At 40.0% G+C, this 21,664-nt stretch overlaps 1 protein-coding gene across 3 annotated transcripts in view; it reads left to right on the plus strand.

The window, feature by feature from the left end:
* Positions 1-21,664, plus strand: part of adamtsl3 (ADAMTS-like 3) — an 80,301-nt gene that overhangs the window by 33,214 nt on the left and 25,423 nt on the right. For 2 of the 3 annotated variants that reach the window (XM_054753345.1, XM_054753346.1), the window contains exon 3: positions 18,443-18,570. In XM_054753345.1, coding sequence (XP_054609320.1) covers positions 18,443-18,570 — 128 coding nt within the window. Of the gene's footprint in view, positions 1-14,440; positions 15,104-18,442; positions 18,571-21,664 lie in introns of all 3 variants that reach the window. The other variant, XM_054753347.1, reaches the window with a different exon arrangement.

Consider the following 21,664-nt stretch of genomic DNA (forward strand, 5'->3'; position numbering starts at 1 on the left):
TTAGAACCTGCAAAAATAAACGTCAGCTTACAACTAAAAGTCTGTCATGATCAAGGAGTCGGGATTTGGTGATAAAATGTGATGGATTTCTTAAAGCATCCTGAGATATGAGATGTCGGAAAAATGTTGAATAAACTCAGGACAAAAGAGGAGCAAGGTGGTGACAGGATGTAAGACGTGTGGTTTTCTCCTCAGCCGGCTACCGTCTAGACGCCAAATACAATCGTGCTGTCAACAGTGGACTCTCTGAAAGGTGATCTCTCATTTAGCCTCTTTGGAATTGGAGGTTCCCAGCAGTTCTGTTATTAGCTATGACATGTATGCTAAACTTTTAAAGGTTCCCTATTGCACAATAGTTACCTTTTAATGATGTTCATACAGTAATAATTGTCCCTGAAATCAAGGTTTAACCACTGAACCTGAGAAAAAGCACCCTCACTTGTTAGCTAGACTTTTGAGGAAGCAGTCGATTTTCAAGTTCCGAGCTGGCTTTGCTACATCGTAACATAGCCTGGAACTCTGTCAACTATCCGTCCTTATTCATAAGCTTCATCATTTCGTTTTTCTTCAAAGAATAGGCTAACCTAGCATGATGTTGCTGTTAAAATGTGACTGTAATGTCAGCACCGTAGGTCACATACAGTAGCTTTGCTACAGTTGCTAACGTTTCCTCCTCTTTCCCCTTTTGGGGATCAAACTGGCTTTTTAGATTCTTTTGAATCTCAATATATCGGTGAGTTTTAAGCCTACTTGTATGAAACGTGAGCTTTTTTTTTTTCATTAGACCAATGAATTAGATATTAGCATATCCGCCTACACTCTTTACCGACAAGACTGATTTATTCCCATTGACTCCCATGATAACCACATATTTTTGATACATTCAAAAGGTAAAACCATATTTATATATTGCATGTTTATTACAGTTTTATGAGAGCGATAACGTTGTAGTTCCTAAAGAGAAAGATTTTAACTTCAAACATTCTAAAGGGCCCTCTGGGGTTAAGGTTTCATAGCTGTGTGTGATATATAGCATCTATTACATTGAACAAGTGCAGAGTTACAGTGTACAAAGGGTTTTGTGATTAATCCGTTCGAAAGGGTTCATCTATAATCAAATCGTACAAAAACTGAAACTATTTTTCTTGTGGGAAACAATGTAAGTTTGGGATGCTCCGATTGATCGGCCACCGATCAGTATCGGACGATTTCCATGGGAAACAACATGATCAGCATGATTTCCATGGGAAACAAATGTACCATTGCAGCCCGCAGCCTGTCGTGATCGCTCTGTTTAGTGTGCATTGCTACAAAATCTTCAACAACAGTAATGCCCATGCTTGTGATTAAGGAAGATGTAGTCACCGATGTAATTCCATTCACATTATTAATGTTAAGGATATTTTTATGACACCCTTATTTTGTTTACACTATTAGACAAGATGTGGCAAACAATGCTTGAATTTTGAAAGCTGGAAATGAGTTGTGTGTGTTGAGAATGTGTCTTGACAGTTAAGACAAGCTGGGTGCAAGAATAAACGCGCCTCTCGTCTTTTTAGCTCAGAACCTGAACGTCTTTAGCGGGCTTTGTAAAACGCTTTGCTTGCATTAAAGTGTCAGAACAACACGGTGTAAACACGGCTCATCCAGCCCGAGTCGCACACACACAGCAGCACTAACATGCTCTGCTAAACTAAGCTAACCCCTCTAGCTTCCATTCACGCTCCGTGAGACAAGAGTTTCCAAGGTTTTTCGCCACCGTTTTGACACGTTTTGTTCAAGAGGGGGCTGGTTGGTGTTTGTGATGAGATTCTGCCACGATTGAGCGGTCCGCCGGGGAAATACTTCCCCACACGAACGTTCCTTCTCCTCACAATGGCATCATTTCATTCACATTATGTCACTTTTCACGACATTCAGCGTTTAACAGTAAATTTATTGGCGATTCTGTCCACGATTCCGTTAACGTGGAAATCATAGTGCCCTAGTAGTGTCTTGCTCTAACGTCTTGGGGCAAGCATCCCCCTCCCATTTTCCACTGCGCAGGCGTGCCAAAGCCAAAACGAACATGTCTGCTGTGTGGAACTTAAATGGCAGTTGTGAGAGTGATAAAGTTTGCATAAATGCCACAAAAAATATCTCGTGGTGGTAGCAGATTATAAAGCTTTAATTTAATACGGCATTTGAAGAACACCTGACGGAGTATGGTGAGTTTTCTTGGCATTCACACTAGTCAAACGTTCTGTGCTTTGGGTGTTGGGTGTAAGAAATGATTGATGAATTTAGGGATGACTACGCCCTAAATTCCTGCATCAAGGCTAAATTTTGGACAACACACTTCCAGTAAACTATTGTTGGACTATAGCATACTATGGAATACTATGGTATCTTAGCACCAATGTCACTTGGCATTCCAAATCTATGACTTCTTTGTGGTGCACTGATTTGCACACATTTGAGTGAACCGTTTTTGTAAGGACGGGCTTTATTCAGGAGCCACTTCCACGTTGCACGTCTTTTCATGTTTTAACCCAAAGGCGACCTTGTGCCGTATTGTTTTTTTCCACTGACACCTTAGGCAAAAACTGACATTTTTCATCTTTTACGAACCAAAGCGTAGACGTGACTGCCTGTTGTCAACAGAGTAAATGGGGGTTGGGCAAATGGGGCAAAGGGCGTGCTGGGGAGTGCACTTGGTGACCTCAGCAGCTGTGTTTAGCCTCCATCTCAAGGTGGAAAAAGGGGGCAACGGCATGCATGCCCAATTAAACACTTCATTTATCTTCATTAGGCCGCTGTGCTTGTTAGTTTTGGCAGGCGGTGAGGATGTTTAGGTTCAGTTTTTTTTTTTCTCCCCCAACTGTTTAAGAATTTCTGCCTTCTGCGTGATATAACATTGGAATGTTGATATCTCGCTTCCGACTGGCTCACGTAATTTAAAAATTAAGACAATCAGCGATGATCCCTGAAGCTCCAGAAGCCAGGTGAGGGCATGGTGAGTTCCATATATCGCCTTTGTACAAAAGACGTCAATATCAGACGGTAGTTTTTCCCTGGGGAAAATTCTGACAAAGACAGGTCATCTTGGGGTTTACAAATGTATACATTATATTTATACTGCATTTTCTAACAACATGATTATTTTAAACATGTACAATTTGAACTATGAAATCTATTTTATTTTTTTTCCCAAATTCTGTTTTTTTTCTGTAGTAGTCATTTTTTTTAACCTTTTACACTAAGAGTGTGTGCTTTTTGGGTTAGAGAATAAAATATTCATTAAAGCAATGCAAAAATCCTTACATTTTTTGATGCAATAAATTGTTGGGCAGACTCTGCAGACATGACTAAAAAATCCTCAACAAAAATATAATGTCTCTGCCTGTCGTTAAGGAAACGTAGTCGCCGATGCAATTCCAATTGTGTCATTAATGTAAAATATTTTTTACGACACCCTTATTTTGTTTGCACAAGTAGACAGGATGTCATGCACAGCTCTCTTATTTTGAAGACCGGATTTGTGTTGTGTGTTAAGAATGTCACTTGACTGTTGAGTGTTACAAGCTTGGGTGTAGATATAACAGTGCTGCCTGCTGCCCTGGCTTTTGTCCTTATTTCACTCAGAACTTAAAAAAAACGAAACACAACTAAAACGATCGTTTGCATTAACAAGCCATAAAACAAAACACCCTCGTACAGCCTGAGTCGCTCACACACAGCATTAGCACCGGCATTCTCTGCTACACTAACTGCGCTAGCTTCCACTCACGCTCCCTAAGAGATGAGTTTCGATATACATGGGCAGCTTTCACTGGTGTTTCAGGTCACCGTTTAGACGTGCTTAGTTCAGGAGCGTGCGGGTTAGTGTTTGTGATGACATTCCACCTCCGATTGAGCGGTCTGCTGCGGAAATATTTCATTCCTTCTCTTCGCGATGACATCATTTCATTCACATTATGTAAATTTCGGCAAGATTCCAAGTTTAACGGTCGAGATTCCGTTTTTATTGGCTAATTCCGCGATTCAATGTGCGATTCCATTAACTCAGAAATCATAAGGCCCTAACATACACTGGGTCTTAAAAAAGGGGAGAAGGATTTATTTTTTAAAAAGGGATCTTCTTATATTCAGGTTCTACATATATATATATGCAAAACAAACATTTCCCATACCAAGTGATTTTAAAAATATACATTTAGTCTTTTTCTGTCTTTGATTTTGTCTTGGGTTGTCCTTTTTTCCACAGTCTAGATATTTATACATACCTTTTTTCTACCAACTGATTTTGAAAACACGATGAAAAGATACAGGTTGTCTTTTATTGTCTTTGGTTGTGTCTTGGGTCTTGAGAAAGATTATTATTATTTATAGTTACTATTTATATATTATTTCAATTTATATTTATTATTATTTTCTTTTCATCAATATGCTAATTACTGGGGTGGCAAAAGATCTCGTGTCACAAGATGGTGTGACAAGATTTCTTGTTCAGAAAAAAACTTTTGGGCACTAGGCCTGGGACGGTAATAAATAAATTAATCAAATCATAAATGAAAATTAACTTGATAATTTTGCCGGCCTCAATACATTGCCATATGCATGCGTGTCTGTTTTCCCAGTCTCCCACCGGAGGCGAGACAGGCAGGAATTGGTTGGTTTCATAGAACAATGGCATGAACGGAGTGATCCTAGGGGTGGTACCATATACACAGAGTGCAAAAGAGTAGTAGAAATTCAATTAGGCGATTGCAATGTATTGCCATATATATTTTAGATGTTTTTCATAGTACTTAAAGTTCAAATCTCGCAGACCCAATATCGTGTATCGTCTCGTCTCGTGTGACACGAGTGACTCGTAACACCCCTAGTAATTACCGTAACAGATGCCATATTGCAATAATGTGGTATTGCTCGCCGTTTGCAGCCAGCTAGGTTGTTTTTTGACACAATCTTGGAACTAGTCCACTACTGAGTGGCTAAAAGGAGAAGATAGCGCCATCTATAGTTGTGGAGGCAGATATTCACTCAATCGTACTTTATTTTTGGCGTTTAGAATGATGCAAGAAACAGTGTTTTAGGGAATTGGGAGATTGGTTAGTTTTGTCTAGGCAGTGTACGGTATATTTCCAAAGCGCTGTTTGGAGAGAAGCTCCTGAGCAATTTAACGTGGTGTGGAGCCACGTGGCGTTGGCTCCTTGGAGCGTTTCTATCATCCCCCACCACAGTCCTGTGTTTGTTCCGTCAACATATTCGCTCAGTAAATCCTTGGCTAATGCTACGACCACCCCCCGCCAGCTTGATGTGGTCTCGCACCATTGCACTGTGGGTACTGGAGTTATGCTACTGAGGGTCAAGACTTCACCACATAACAACTGTGGGTTTGTGTACAGAGCTACAAGTGTGTCTGCTACCGCTGTTTTCTTACATTCAATAATGTCAATGGCCCTAAACGCAGCAGAGCACCCCTGTCACATAGTAAGGGATCTTTGATTTGTGTTTTTGCATTACATACTTAAAAACACCGGAGTTTTCCTGAGAGACATGGAAAGTGATTTATATCAAATTGTTTACATAGAGTATTACGTCTCTCTGCGTTGTTTACATGTTCCAGTGGTTATCTTCTGTCAATCTGAGATATGGTTGTACAGACTCTGTACAATACTGTTGGTTATTTTTTTTTTGTTGTTTTTCAATTTTATTCTTGTTGTTGCTGTTTTTCTTTGTGTTGGGAGCACAAACCTTGTGTTCTTTCATGGAATTCCCCAACACCTTGCATGTGGACATTTTAAGTGCAGCTCCAAGTCCACCTATAAGCTCTTGGCTGTTTATCACAGGGTGGTACTTTAATAAACTTTAATAACCACAGAAGCACTGCGGTTGGTGTGAGCTTCTGCATGACTCCCTCATTGTAGCCACTTGGCTCAGACGGCCTGCTGTAATCTCCAGTGTAAGCAACAGTGTTATCCTGCCTGTAATTACCTGCCGCTGAAAGATCCCTCCCCCCCTTTTCGCCAGCCACCCGCCACCCATGCGGAGCACCATTTAGGTTAACCGCTGGGTAACATGCAACCAAAAACGTATCTATATCTTTTAATGTGGGCTCTAATGGCTGTACATGTTAGCGGCTGGGTAAGGACCACACTGCAGTGGAGAATTACGCTAGTCCGGAAATGTCATGTAGAAGTACTATTGGCTCGCTATAGCTGCAAATTGCAGGTAAGAATTGCTTGTTGTTGTTTAAAAGATCAGTAGCAGCAAACAAATGTACATAATCACCTCATGTCTTTATGATGCTGCTTTTAGAGTAATTTCGTTAGAATGTATCCAGGATCAACTTATATTCGGATTTTAGGGATTTACAACTTATTCTTATGTGCGGAGGGTTGTCTTATATTCAAGGTCTGGACATCTATACATGCAAACCACGTAACACATCGTTTTATGTGCTATGGTTTGTCATATAAGCAGTGTCATCTCACATTCAGTGTCTACTAGTAGACATTTATGTATGCCAACCACACAATACAACATCTTATGTGTGCAATGGGACATCTTATATTCGGGGTCTAGAGATTCATACATAAAACCATTACGTGCTATGCGACATTTTATTTTCAGAGTTTAGAGATTTATACATACAAACCACGTGACACATCGTCCTATGTTGTATGAGTCGGCTTACGCCAAGCACACAACACGTTTTGTGCTATGGGTTGTCTTACATTCAAAGCCAAGAGATTTATTTATGCAACACACTGTCTTATGTGCTACGGGTGGTCTTATATTTGGGGTCATCTTAAATTCGAGGTCTAGAGATTCAAACATGCAAACCACACAACAGATCGCCTTAAGTGTTATGGGTTGTATTATATTCAGGGTCGACTCAATACGGTATTTATACAAAACCAGAAAAACAAATTAGCCAAACTATCTTGTCAAACATTGGCAGTTTAGGTCATCCAACTCCAGGACAACAAAATCAGAAGCATATCAAAAGCAGTCCAGTCTAGTCCATAACCACATTTTACAGACTAAGCCAAGTGCTATAAAATGATGTCTTCTTGAGGGAATATGCATCCTTTTGCAAACATGTGTTTCCCCAACTTTCCACCTATTAGTTCCATCCCCAAATCGCAATAGGAGGAGACCCAGCGGGACGTCAAAGCAAATTTATGGCTTGTTGTGCACAATAACGGTCGATCTCCGAGATGAAACATGTTGCTATGGATTCTGCAAATGGAATCAAATATCAGAGCGGATGCTGAAGCCATCCATCAGTTAATCTGCGCCAAAATCAGGCAAGCTCACATTCTTCACCATCCGCGTGATAATTGCGATAAGAAAAGGGTTTGTTTAGACTGTAAAGTGTTGGGTAATTATTTGCGGCGCCCGGGGTTTTCCAGGTTGGACCACAAGCAAACTGTCGGCATTCCTCACCAGATTGTCAGTGACCTCACTGGGGATAATGACAAGGGATGAAGTGCACGAGTGACTGATGATTGGTTGGTGTCTTGAGGTTTCATGTAGCCACTCATACCAAACACTGGGTGCCACCAATGAGGCATTATCCTTAACACACATTATGCAGAATCACATTTAAGTTTTCCTTTCTTGACTGCAACACGGTAGCGTATTTAGACAGCTGTTAGGCTGTGAAAACTCCTTTTCAGTGGGGGAGCTCTTTAGTCACACATCCACATTTTATCTCCCTTTCCATCAAGTAGTTGGTTTTGCTGTGTAAATAGTCCTGACATGGCAAGATACTTTAGCGAACAAACACAAGACAAATGTTTTTAAGTTCTGAATGCACAAAATACTTTTAATAATTGCCGGGGCAGTACTACCCGTGTGAGTATGGCTATGAAAAAATAAACAAATGTAAGCCGACAGTTTTTGGGAGAATATTTTTTAAGACAAATTCAAAGCTGTTGGTTTGAATGTATAAATGTCTACAACCCGAAGACAACCCCTTTTTCAGACTGTTTTCTAGGCAAAAAATGCCGTCTTATAATCGGGTAATTACAGTAATCGAAACATGTAATGGAATGGCTGAGGACAGTCAGGTTATCAGGTTATCTAATTTCTCTTCTCTAGTCTTGTTGCTTTTTCAAGCTTGCTAAACTAGTAGTAGTAGACGTAGTAGTAGTAGATGCTAAAGATGTGAGCTAATGTTAGCATCTGTCCTACATTTGTAACTACTAATCTGCTCTTTAAATCTAAGAGCTTGTGGTCATGCTAGGCACCCAAGCCCAGTTATTAATTTGTGTAAACATGGTTATGAATAAGTACCCGTATATAAGATAACTCTGAATACAAGACGACCGTGTCTTGGTTCCAGACCCGACCACAATAAGTGAATTTCTGCAAAGCAGGATTTGATATTACATTTTTTTTTTTTCATAGTTAGAGCATAGATAAATCTACAAATCTGTTTATGACTTTCTGAAATGAAATAACACCCCCAAAAGTCAACTTTATACTCCTATTATTCTTTGTGTACACCCCATTGCTCAACTGTATAGGATCACTGCAGTGACACAAGAGACGGCCACCGCTTTAAACATAGCATGATACCAAGATGCCTAGTTAGCTTCCAATTTATTTATTCTAAACTTAAGAAAGAGTTGCAAACATAGTGGGGAAGCCAAAACCTTACCACTTCCACACAAAATGGGAGGAGAACTTTTTTGCATGTTGGACATGTTATGGCTGACTCATGCAGTGTGAAGGTAATGTAATCTAATTGTCATGTCTTATCTGTATAACATTACTGTAATGCCTAGTGACCAGAATACTATGTACTGTATAACTTGTCTTTCAATATAGTCTTTCAATATTTTTTGTCATTATAATTTTAGTAGCCTAACCTAACCTAACCTAACGCAACATGCATGTTTTTGGAAAACCCATGCACGCACGGGGAGAACATGCAAACTCCACACAGAGATGCTCAAGCGGCGAGTCGAACCCAGATCTTCCTGATCTCATGACTGTGTGGGTGTGTTAGGTTAATTGATGACTCTAAATTGTCCATAGGTATGAATGTGAGCGTGAATGGTTGTTTGTCTATATGTGCCCTGCGATTGGCTGGCGACCAGTCCAGGGTGTACCCCACCTCTTGCCCCGTGACCCTAATGAGGATAAGCGGTATAGAAAATGGATGGATTTTAGTAGCGTAGTTGAAATATTAATGAAAAAAAAAACATAATTTCTTAAAAAGTCATAATATTTTGAGAAACAAATAAAACAACGAATAGTTGTCATTTTTTGAAAATTAGGTGGCAGAAAAAAGTTATAATGTTATGACAATAAAGTCAAATTGAAGAAGAAAATTTACAAGAAGAAAGCTGAAATAGGTTGAAAGTTGAAAATTAAAATAACAACAGCAGAAATGGAAAAAACACTCAAAATATTGTGGGGAAAATGTTTATTTTATATATATATTATTATGTATTCTATTAATTATATTATATTATATTTTATATGTATGTCAGCAGCATGGAGTTGAAATATGAAAAAAAAAACGTTTTTAAAAGTCAATATGAGAAAAAAAGAAAAATAAAGTTAGGTATGGGAAAGCATATGTATTACAAAATATCACAGTGGCCCTTGCATCCTTTCATTTTTTAGTATGGTGGAAAAGGTTTGGACACCCTGCATTACACTGACAGACCTACTTTGTTAATCAAATAAAAATGTAAAAAACACCATTACGCACGAGTGTAGTAGCGTCCTGACTAAAAGATACATACAAAACAATGCAACACTTGGATAGTTGATCATTTTATTTTATAATCATGAGAATATTATGTGTTTGACAATCATTAATATGATCATCATTAATATTATTAATGAATCCATTTAGTTATCAATTAAGTAAGGTAAATACAAGGCATTAAGTTTACAAGATATGGAGCCAATATGCATGTCCTTTTCTTTGGCAATTTATCAAAAAATAACATGTAGTATGTCATCAATAGACACATTTATTTATTTGGCCGTGTGTGTAAAGTTACTCTTAAAAGTATTCCTTTTCCACAAATGATGAGTTTGCTCATTTTGGGATTTTGTAATGTAGGAAGAGCCGCCTCTTTGCATCCACCTTAAAATGAAACAGCTTTTACTACACCCATTTTCATCAAAATGTGGCATCAATTAGATAAATATCTTAAAAGCATTCTCACTAAAATAAAACCGTGTGCTATTGATATCCGACTTTTTTTTTCAAAGTTCTGTCATGGTGCGCCCTGTTCCATTGACACCATTGACAGTGAATGTGCTGCCACTCAGTCATCTTTCTTTTATTTGCTATGCCACTGCTGCCCCCCCCAAATAATATACTTTTTCGGGCCTCCAACTCTCTCTCAACCAGTATTTCCACCTTAATTTCTGTGAAATTATGCTTCTTTGTCCTTGTCGTCTTCTCACCAGCCATGATTCCAAATGACAGAACAATGCGGTTGTTTAATATGGGCTCCGCATTCGCAGATAAATTAATAACGTATCTATCTATCATTCTATCTATCATCTGTCTATCCATGAGTCACTGTGCATTGACTCTGGTGAGACGTGGGGAGGTGTGCACCACTTTTGGGCTTCTGGCGTATGGAGACCTTTAGTTGGAATTCCACGCACACTTTTATAGACCCTTGCTCTTTAAATCTATGTCTTTCTGGCCAATTCTTGCCGATTCATCTATCTATTTTCTATGCTGCTTATCCTCACTAGGGGCTTGGGTATGCTGGAGCCTATCCCAGCTGACTTCGGGCGAGAGGCGGGGTACACCCGTGACTGACAAACAATAACTCACACTCACATTCATACCTATGGACAATTTAGAGTCGCCAATTAAGCTAACATGCATGTTTCTGGAATGTGGGAGGACACCGGAGTACCCGGACAAAACCCACGCACGGGAGAACATGCAAACTCCACACAGAGATGCCCAACAGAGATTTGAACCCAGACCTTACCGATCTCCTGACTGTGGCCAACATGCTAACCACTAGGCCACCGTGCGGCCTCTTGGCGATTCATTCATTCCCGAATATAAGACAACCCATTAATATAAAAAGACACCTCTTTTTGAATAGCTGGAATATTATATATATCAATATTTTTGGACCAATAATAGTCCATAGAGAACCACAAAGCAATCAGTCAATAATTAATAATTTTTTGAAAAAACGCTATACAGTCGTCCCTCACAATATTGTGGTTTGATTATCGTTCCCTTGCTATATTGCGGTTTTTCAGAAACGAATTAATAAATGATTGCTGTTTTGTGGTAGACTACAGTCTTTTATTACTCAAAACATATTGAAATACAATATGTGATATATAGTATACTGGTCACTGGGTGGCAGTAGTGACACAAAATACTGAGACATTACCTTACATTACATTACCCTAACACTGCATGAAGCCATGAAGTCAGCCATGGCCTGTCCAACATGATAGAGTGAAAAAGTGTTCTCCCCCATTCCGTGTGGAAGTGGTTAGTTTTTTGGCTTCTTAAGTTTAGAAGAAATAAATTTGAGGCTAACTGGTTAGCACACTAGCCCAATTAACGGCTATAAACAAGCTACAACTGTAGCGCGAGGGAGTGATGTTTGAACCATTATGTAGCGAGGGATGACTGCATAAATCTCGAGACCGTGAATATAAGACAACCCAAATCTCTAATTTCTCTGTAGTCTTGTTAAATTTTCAAGATAGCTAAAGTAGTAGTAGTAGTAGTAGTAGTAGTAGTAGTAGTAGTCGTAGTCGTAGAAGTAATAGTAGTATAATAGTAGCAATAGCTTGGACTTGGAAAAAAAAAAAGGAGCAACTGAGGTCATTTTTCAAGTAAAGTAAAGTAAGTTCCTATTTGAACTTTGCTGGAAGCCACGGAAGATCGTTCATGTTCTTCACTGTTTGATATATGCCTTGTTGAAAACTTAATTGTACGCATATCAACCTCCGTGAATGTGTAACTTTCTCAAAGAAAAATATTGGCACTTGAACTTTGCCTTCTTTTATGTGATGCCATAGTTGTAGGTCAGGCACAGGTCACGATAAAGGACCTGCAGCGCCTTCTTCTGGTTGCGGCATCATTATCTACAGTGAAAAACGTCACATAGAGGATGTTCCAGACCCTGCCTTTGACCACCTTTATCACGTTACTATCGCTTTCCTGCTGGGCGCCAAAGACAACACTCGATACATTCCCAACAATGGAAAACACATGTTAGCGGTGTGACTCAATTTTCAGGTTGAAAAGCAAAACCGTCGCTCTATAGAGCCTTCAGAGCGGATCGGGCCAGTCTTTTGGTTGGTGGTTATAGCAGCTTCAGCCTTTCCTTTGATGAATGGTGCACTTTTTAAAGCTGCTGTGCACCCAAACAAGACTGTAGAGTCTTAGTCTGAAGATATTTACTGATCTATAGTCCTGATTGAGCCAAAACTCACTGTTTTTTTAAGCATAACCCAAGATTTATACTTTAAACAAGCTTTTCGTCCCTGGTGACCCTGAAGTTCTGTATTTAGCCTTATGGGTTCTACATTCTACCGTGAACAACAAATATGGACTCTATCCCCTGCAACAGAGCATTTATCATTTTATCCTAATGTAGCTTGAAGTACATCAGGAATCCAAAACAAATTAGTTCCACACACAGGAAAGTGTCCGGGGGATGGGATCAAAAGGGCAGGATGTGAGCCACACGGTCTTCTGTTCACGGATTGTGCACAAAAAGATAACGCACCGTTCATCGGCGTCAGGCCCAGAAATACACTATAGGTTTACTAAATGGTTCAATTTCTCAATGGAGTTCTGCATGAGAATATCAAAGAGTATCAGAGAGTATCAAAGAGTATCACACCCAATTTGATCCAGACTAAACATCTATATACATGTAGCAAATTTGAATATGGGTCCCACACTCCCAATTTTCTTGTGCACTTGTAGGGTGCAATTTTAGGTGATTTTTAGGTGAATAGATTTTTCAGGCCTTCGTATACCAAATATGCTAGGGAATGTCATCTCTATTCCAATCAGCGGTTTTGGATCAAGATTTGGGAAATGTGTCGATATTCAGCTGCAAGGTCGTAAAACCAACTATGTTGATACAACATCATAACATTAAGAAGTATAGCTACAGTATGTTAGCTAGATAGCTAACATATGCCGCTTTTTATGTTGTGGGAGGGGCGTGTACAGAATGTAGGCTCATCCAGGGACGTTGTGGTGTACAGTGGATTGTTTCCAATTGGGTGTCAATCAAGCACATTCATTTCCGTCTGTGGCGAGTTCCAAGCCAACGCGGCAGTTTATTTTCTGAACATTTTACACTTGCAAAATATGAGAAGGATTTCTTCTGAAAGCAAATATTTATGGATAAAGGTCAAGTGGATGTCCATTCTGTAGGACGTTTGCTCATGAACAACACATTGAGCACAACTTTTGAGTATTGTCTTTGGAGCAGAATCAGGGTTGCATTGTGTGATCACACACTGGCACCATTTTTCTATAATTTGTTATTTCGTGCCATGGCAGAAACTGGAAAGTCGCTCAGTTTACGATCCAGTCCCTGTGCGCCAAGAGCTGTCCATCTCGCTGGTTGTTTTCTTCCAGAATTGTCCCTCCACCTGCCCCCACCTCCACTGCAGTGAGGAAATATCCAGTGGGCCTAAAGTGCCAGATGTTAGGAAAGGCTCCATTGAAGTTAGTCGCTCTTAAAAGGAATAAGGCTTTTGTGACAAGACTCAAATAATTCCGCAACACTCTTCACATTTCAGCAAGAATATTATATTTTCTCAAGGGATAATACTATAGAAATGTAGATACTTTCAAGTAGTATACAGCTTATATAGCAGTATATATTTACTGTACACTGAAAATGAGTCAAAACACGGCCATTATTGTCTAAATAGTACAAGTGTAAATAACACAAGAGGTAGCAATTGGAGGCAATTGCTTCTTGCCTACAGTCAAACATGGTGGTGGTAGCATCAGGGTCTGCACGAGAGCTGCCAGCACTAGTGGAGCTGCGTTTATTGAGTGAACCTCAGAGTGAACATGTCCAAATTGTGTCCTTTATATCAGTTGTTCTCAACTGGTTTGGCTGCGAGACCCACGATTATCCCTCAGTGACAGACAAGTGGTGACCCAAATTGCAGGAATTTTTCAACTCAAACTTCTCAGATATCTTATATTTTAAGGGACTGTTTTCAACACAATGTGAGCTGCAGCGCTGAGAAGCGGTCTCTTTATGGCGCGCTCCAGCAGATATTTGCAGCTGTGTGTCGGACTGACGGCATGTTAAGTCTTCACGCGTGACAAAGTCGCCCAGAAAGATGGCTTTCACCCCAAGCAAGCAAATAGCGCAGAAAAGAATGTGGGGTGCATTCACAGACATTGGATCATTATTACATTATTTTTATTTTTTATTTTTCCCAGGCAAAGACCGACAACCTGCCGAAAACGGTTCTGCGACCCACCAGTTGAGAACCACTGCTCTATATGATAAGAGCACTTCGCTATTTTGAAGGACCTACTGCAAAAACAAGGATCAAAGATCCTCCACATGGACAGTAATTCTCTACTGCTATAAATGCTGTACACTGACTAGTCCAAAGTATACATTGTAAGTTAACCTTCTGTACTACTTTTCTCTTGAGAAGATATACTGCCATGTGCCATGACTAGTCACTCTAAATGTCTGGGCTTTAAAGGTGTCCAAAAACCACATGAGAGGACAAAAAGAGAAGCCAGACACGAGCAAGGAGGAGACAGAAATATAACATTAATAGAAATAAACGTGTGATTTTGCAGCTGGCGTCCAGTCCAACTTCTTGTTTGAATGCTTGACTGAAGACCATTTATTGATTGGCCAGACATCATGGGACCCCTCCTTCCGTCCTCACATTGCACATAGAAAATACCTCCCACCTCCCCTCCTTCCTTAACCTCCCCTTTAATCCAAGTCCCTCCTGAGGAAGCAGAGAGGAGGGTTGCAGGCGTACAGGACTGACCCAGAGAGGACAGCTGCTATTAAGGCTTTGTGAAGCCATGGAGTGTGCTTCATCTTGCACGCTACTGCTGACATTTCTTCTTTTTGTGGTATTGTAACATCTCCCCTTCCTTTATTTTATGGTCTATATTCTCATTCTTTATTATAGCCTTTTGTGTGCATTTGCATCCTTATGTGTCACATGATGTTGTTTACTATGTGGCATGTGACTAACGGAGGCTTCAATAGGCATCCTTTCAGCTGTAGTTCCTTTTGTGAGGATGCACAAGACAAGGGCTAGAGCAGATGTGCACATATCACATGTCAACCCTGAAAAATGAGGTAGAGTGGAAGTATTCAATGGTCAGGTTTCTCTGGAAAATGTCCTCCCTTGCTTGACAGGTGACTTGCATTGTCCATCAGCAGACATCTTGGTCATTTCCTCCTTTATCCTTGATGGACCACATGGGAAGGAGAAGCTCTGTTTTTCTCATCTCTTGAATCAAATAGTGAGCGAGCAGGATGAGCGGTAGACATGTGAGCCTTCTCAAGGGACAATACTATCGGACTAATGGACATATATTTTGGAGTAGCCAGTGTCCGACTTGTGTAGCAGTATGGACACAGCCATTATTTTCTAATTGGCTGGCAACATGAGCGAGTAGCAAGACAATTGTGTCGTGCCTGTATTTAAGCATGGTGGTGTCATCATGTCATCTGCATGAGTTGCCCCCAGCACTACTGGAGATGCGGTTCATTGAGGGAAACATGAACTGCAATACGAGCGAGTGCACCTCACAATGAACATGTGTGCAAAAATGTAGTCAAAGCTCCTCTACGTGACTGGAGCGCTCTGCTTTTTTCAGGGACCTACCGAGCTATTAGATTCAAAGCCCTGCAGGCCTTCATGGAGAACAATAGTAGCGCCCTGAGCCAAAGCTGGCCTCCATCATCTCCATCCCTCTTGTCCTTCATCCTCTACTCTCTTTCACCAGCCTCCCTGACTGCCGTCCAAAAAGGGGGAGGATTTTAACAGGCTGTTTTATTTATTTACCATGGATCCAAACACAGGAATAGTTGGCCCTGTGCACAAAGTCCAAAGTAGCGCCCTGGCTTTGGCCGCTTGCTCTGTTGACTCTGTGTGTGTTTTAGGTGCTGCCATTCCCCCTCTGTTGTTCTTTGGCATTTATAGCGCTGCACACACATTTTTAATAAGCTGAACTCGCAGCCCCGAGCTGCTCTGCGGGGTGTTTTTGCTACTGAAAATAATCAGATCATTATTACATATCTGCTGCTGTCCAATGAAAGGCCGCTTCATCACTGTTGTATAACCTCAATAATCAATGGCTCTCACAGGAGTTAATTGAATTAATCTGTTCCAGGGTCATGCTGTGGCCAGCATAGGCAATGTTTTAAGTAATATTTGTCTCACAAGTGTAAAAAGTGTTAAACAGAAATCACCCTGAACTTGAATGAGGATGACATGTTCTCTGCACAATCGGTAGTCAAAGATGCTCGACTGTATATGACACGAGAGCTCTACTTTTTAAGTCCCTCTATATGACAGCGGACGTTTTTAAAGAACTACCTCAATAACGGAAGTTAAATATTCTCTAAATCAGCAACAAACTTTTCACAGTCACAGTCAAACACAGACATTTTTAATCTTGAAATGTTGAACATGATTAATTTTGCAGTAAGTGAGTCATTCTGGTTCAAAACATTGTATTTTGCATGGTCAAATTTTGATAAAGGTTTTACATGAACACTGATAAATTGATAACAACATATCTTTTATTTCAACCAGATGTTGGGATCCTTCCGTTTGAATGGGTTGAATTTTTGTCCATTCGCAGCCGCTATGATTTAGGTCTGCATAATTTGATACATCCAAAGTACAAAAATACATACAACCAGTGATTAAGCCTCATTTTCGGGGGAATACCCACGCCGGGGGATTGGAACACCAATACAAACACCACTCTCAATGCGTAACATAATCATCAAACTATTACTTATTTGTTCATATAACTCACAGAGAGCAATGAACAACTTCATGCACTGTCTGCTCTGACTGTGCGCTCTGCTCTGTGAGGCATTCAGGCGCACTCGTAATTGTGCGTGCGCTAATTGTTTATGTATTCACGTACCCCCATGAAAATTGGCATTCCCCTGGGGGTATGTGTACCCCTCTTTGGGAACCTAGGCTCTCATGATTACAAATCTTTGATGCATGCAAAGATATTGCAGTGCAGCTTTTCTCCCAAAGAGGTTGTCTTTATGTTGAGAAAATTGCGTGAAATTATGTTTTTTTTACCTCCTTTGCATCTTTTCATGGCTCCTCTAATCCTCAAAAGTCCAAGTGAATGGCAGATTATTTCATTGAATGTGTTTTTGATTCTTTTAAAGCCACATTCCTACGGCCATGGGAGCCGGATGATTTGTCCCACAGTTAGTTAAATTTGTGTGAACATTTTTTTTTTTTTTGTCAGCTAAGCCACCTTTTCTTCTCACTTTCCAGCATCGCTCAAAGCCAAAAGAAAGAAACATAACTTGTACGCAGTCAGGCGGAGCTGACATGTATCACATGACCATGCCAGCCTTTTTCAAAATAAACACCTTGTTTTACATTTTAATCAGTCTGCCCTTTTCCTTCTTTTTCTGTGTTCTTGTACAGTTCGGGATTCGGACATAAATTTAGAAAACTGCTGTTATGCTTTTACTTGCATAAAGGATCATTTTCAATGTTTATGGTGACGTGAAGTTTATTTTTGATTACTGTATTGACTGAATATATCAGACAATAAGAATATCAGAATATAAGACGACCACTACTTTTCAAGAGTCATGTATGAAAAAATATGCTTTAGGATAAAAGACCAAAAAAAAAGAAGACATATTGCACCGAAAGACAAAATGATTGTGAACACAATACAGTATAAGATGACCGCTCTTTCAAGATTGTCGTCTCTTGGAAAAATATTTGTTATAAAAAAAAAAAAAAAAAAAAAAATCAATGACAAGAATAAAAGAAAAAAATTACATTACTATATTGACCCCAATATAAAACCATTCTGAATACAAGGCAACGCAACCTTTTCAAGACCCGTATTTGGTCAAAATACTTTAAAAAACTAATTCAAAGACAAAAAAAATATTGTATTGACCCGAACATAAGACGACCCTGTATATAGGAATAAGAATATATTCTCTTGTGAAGTCGTTTGCCGCCACCTGTTGGTTTGCATATATAATCGAGAGATTTATATAACAATCAAATCCAGCAATTCCTTTTATCCTGTGACATGTTTTGCCATGTTCTGGGCTACACTGTCCACAAACAAATGTCAAAATAAGGCTGTAGTTTTCGTATACGTACATCCACAAATAGCCCTACACGACTCAAATTCGCTTTCATTCCTCATCAGATGGCCTCTCTTTGTGTGCAGAGCTCGCGGACAGCCCGCTCGGAAGAGGACCGAGACACTCTTTGGGACGCCTGGGGGTCGTGGAGCGATTGTTCCCGTACCTGCGGAGGAGGAGCGTCCTATTCCCTGAGACGATGCCTCAATTCCAAGTAGGACTTAACACAGAAATACAGCGGTATAATAGATTGTAGTCACAAATAGGAAGTGATTCATGCAACCATCAAATGAAGCCAGACACCAGCCTTCATGAGTACATCTCTTTAAGTGTAGCCGTACTAATTCTGTCACGATTTTAAATGTCATTTGGGGCGCCCCCCGATGGCTTGAACTCAAAATGCTTTGGAAGACAATCTAGCGTACATGTAATACACATATCCTCAAAGTTTATAATCATTAGACAAATGGCCAGTCACTTATGGACAATTAGTCGCTAAGTTGCTAAGACATTTTGCTTGACGGCGGCCATGTCTTTCAACCAATTTTACTCAAATTTTACACACGCTTGTCACTTTTTGGCGGAAAACACCCTTAACTTACAGTTGAGCTGTGTGAGAAAGTGGAAATTAAAACGTCGCTCTCTTTAACCATTTGGTCATGTATGAACAAATATATTGCACAACACAGCAGCACAGAACCGGTGTTGTAAAAAAGCATTGTGGCAAGGGTAACACAAATGAATTTCACTCCAAGAGCTGGGTAGCAACATTTTAAAGCAAGTGCAAAGGTAAACAAAGCTCCTGGATGCTGATCACTTATGATACTGCAAATGCAGCCACTGCCATCTTGTTGAGTTAGTTAAAAAAAATGTTTAAAAAGAAAATACATCAGGGTCCGGTTGTTCAAAACTCAGTTATTTTAACCACTGGTTAACCCCTAACCACCGTTTGATTCTTAACCCGCTGTTAGCTAATTGACCATTAAATATGCGTTGTTCAAAGCATGGTTAGTCACATCATTAGTTAACGGCACCATCAAAGTTAAACCGTGTGGTTGACGTCACTTGTCCGCGCCAATATATCCCACAATTCCTCATTTTGTTGATTAAATTGATAGCGAAACGAGGCTACAAAAAGAAACTAAACAAAAATATTTTTATTTAAATATATTATTAATTAAAGTGAGCAACATTTAACATAGTTTCCAGCCTTACAGCAAAATGAACCTCGGGCCCTACTCTGGCTACCGGAACCCACTTAACCAGCCTTCAAAGTAAGAGCCCAGACGCTCTTAACTTAAAAATGTTCAAATTGTATTCTGCAACAGCTAAACGTTTTACAAATTAAAACAAGCAGGCACGACTAAATTGAAATGTTTTTCGTTAAAAATATTTTGCTCAGCACCAGCTGTTATAGGTTGGAAAAATACTGACAGTCGGCTCGCCTTCAAAGTAAGAGTCTTAGGTTTCAACCTAATAATTGGTGCCAAGATGATAATGCGTATGATAGCTATTCATGTATAAACAACAAGTGAGCAATATTTATCTAATGTATGTTTTAGTTGTTATTGTTACACTAGTGGACAGAACACAGCTTTCAGTACATTGCAAAGGCAAGACTACGTACACCATCAGACACACAATTTACACAACAACTTACAATTCCTCTGGAAAGCCTTAAAAATAATGTACTGTAACTATCGCCTGAAATTGCTCATAAAAACACAATCTTGTGACGTTTTTCTGTCTTGCAAATATAAATAATTTGTCTTGTGCCGAAAAGCTGCACAGTAATGTGTGACGTAATGCATAACCCAGACATCAGCAATGCACGTAAGGAGACATGACAGAATGGCATCACGAAGGCAGCGTGAGCCGCCAACTCCATCTTGAGAGTTAACCACCGGTTAAAAAAGTTAGCGGTGGTCCTTAGGTGTGTTAACTTTAACGTCAAATTAACAGCCCGTTAAAATTAACCCAGTTTTGGACAACAAGATAACGGTGCCGTTAAAGTTAACGGTTGGTTAAGTCTGCTTAACCCGTTGTTAAATAAATAACCGGGTTTTGAGCAATCAGGCCCAAGCGGTCACCTACAGCCACAGCCGTCAATGCCAATTTTCAGTCAGTCTGACTTGTGGGGTTTAACAACAGTGCCACCATGTGGTGTATTTGCCAGAAAAGTAATAGCACAGGCAGCACAGTAGGGTTCGATGTTTTAACACATTTTTCACCCTTTTGTGTGCAGCAGTTCAGCAGTAGAAGAGTGACATCATTGGGTGTTTCCCTGTAGTTCTTCCAATTCAGTGTGCAAAACGACAATGAATATTGTTGGAATACTTTAGCATTGCATTATATTTTTTCATTTTATTTGACAGTGTAAATGTAATTGTATATGTGTATATTTATAACACATACATGCATTTATGATGACAGGTTTTTTGAGAATATCCCTAAAAAGAAAACTCCTGGGTGGACACTGTCATGAATAATACAGAAGCACTTAAGCATTGCCACGGCACCCAATCTATATGTCCACACTTTGCTTACAACTACCTGTGCTGCTGTTAATAATGCCGCACATGATCAAGGGGCTACTGAAGGCGACACGCTCTGTTTAGTCTGCACTTTTTTTTGCATTGGTCCTCTGTGTATGTGTTGGCATTTAAGGGTCAGCAGGGAGCCCAGCGGGTTGCCATTGGCTCAGAGGGTGTTGCAGGCATGTTTTTTAGCTTTGCAAGACACATACACACACACATACACTGGGGCCCTGTGCTTTTTTTTTAATGGCACATTTTCCAAAACGGGAGGAGGGCCCTCTCATTCCCACGCCAACAGCAAGGTGATGTGAGATGAGGTGAGGTGACAGACGCTCCAGCGTCATACATTACCACCACCGGGCTACAAGAAGTTGTATCCACGGCCGTCTGCGCTTTAATACATGCGCATATCTACACTAGCGACGCCACACGCCTCCTAACGCGTCAGTTGCTTTAACAACGAGTTAAAGCTGAAGTCTCATAACAAGCAATGAAGAATTCTAATATTAATGCAATGAAACGCTCAAAAGTGAACAGAATATAAAGTCGACACTGAGTATGACACTTCAACACGCATGCCAAACACCTCGTACAACATTGGTTGTTTTCATTTTGACAGTCGGTAGCACTCTGAGGACATGCTGATATCAGCGTAATGAAATGCCTAACAAGTGACCGAAATATAAGATGACCTTGAATACAATGTTTTTTTTAAAGCCAATTATTTGTAATTACAACTTTCTCAAACCAGCTCACAATTTGTTGTTGGCT

The sequence above is a fragment of the Dunckerocampus dactyliophorus genome, chromosome 15 (genome assembly GCF_027744805.1).
Source record: "Dunckerocampus dactyliophorus isolate RoL2022-P2 chromosome 15, RoL_Ddac_1.1, whole genome shotgun sequence".
Lineage (NCBI taxonomy): Eukaryota > Metazoa > Chordata > Actinopteri > Syngnathiformes > Syngnathidae > Dunckerocampus > Dunckerocampus dactyliophorus.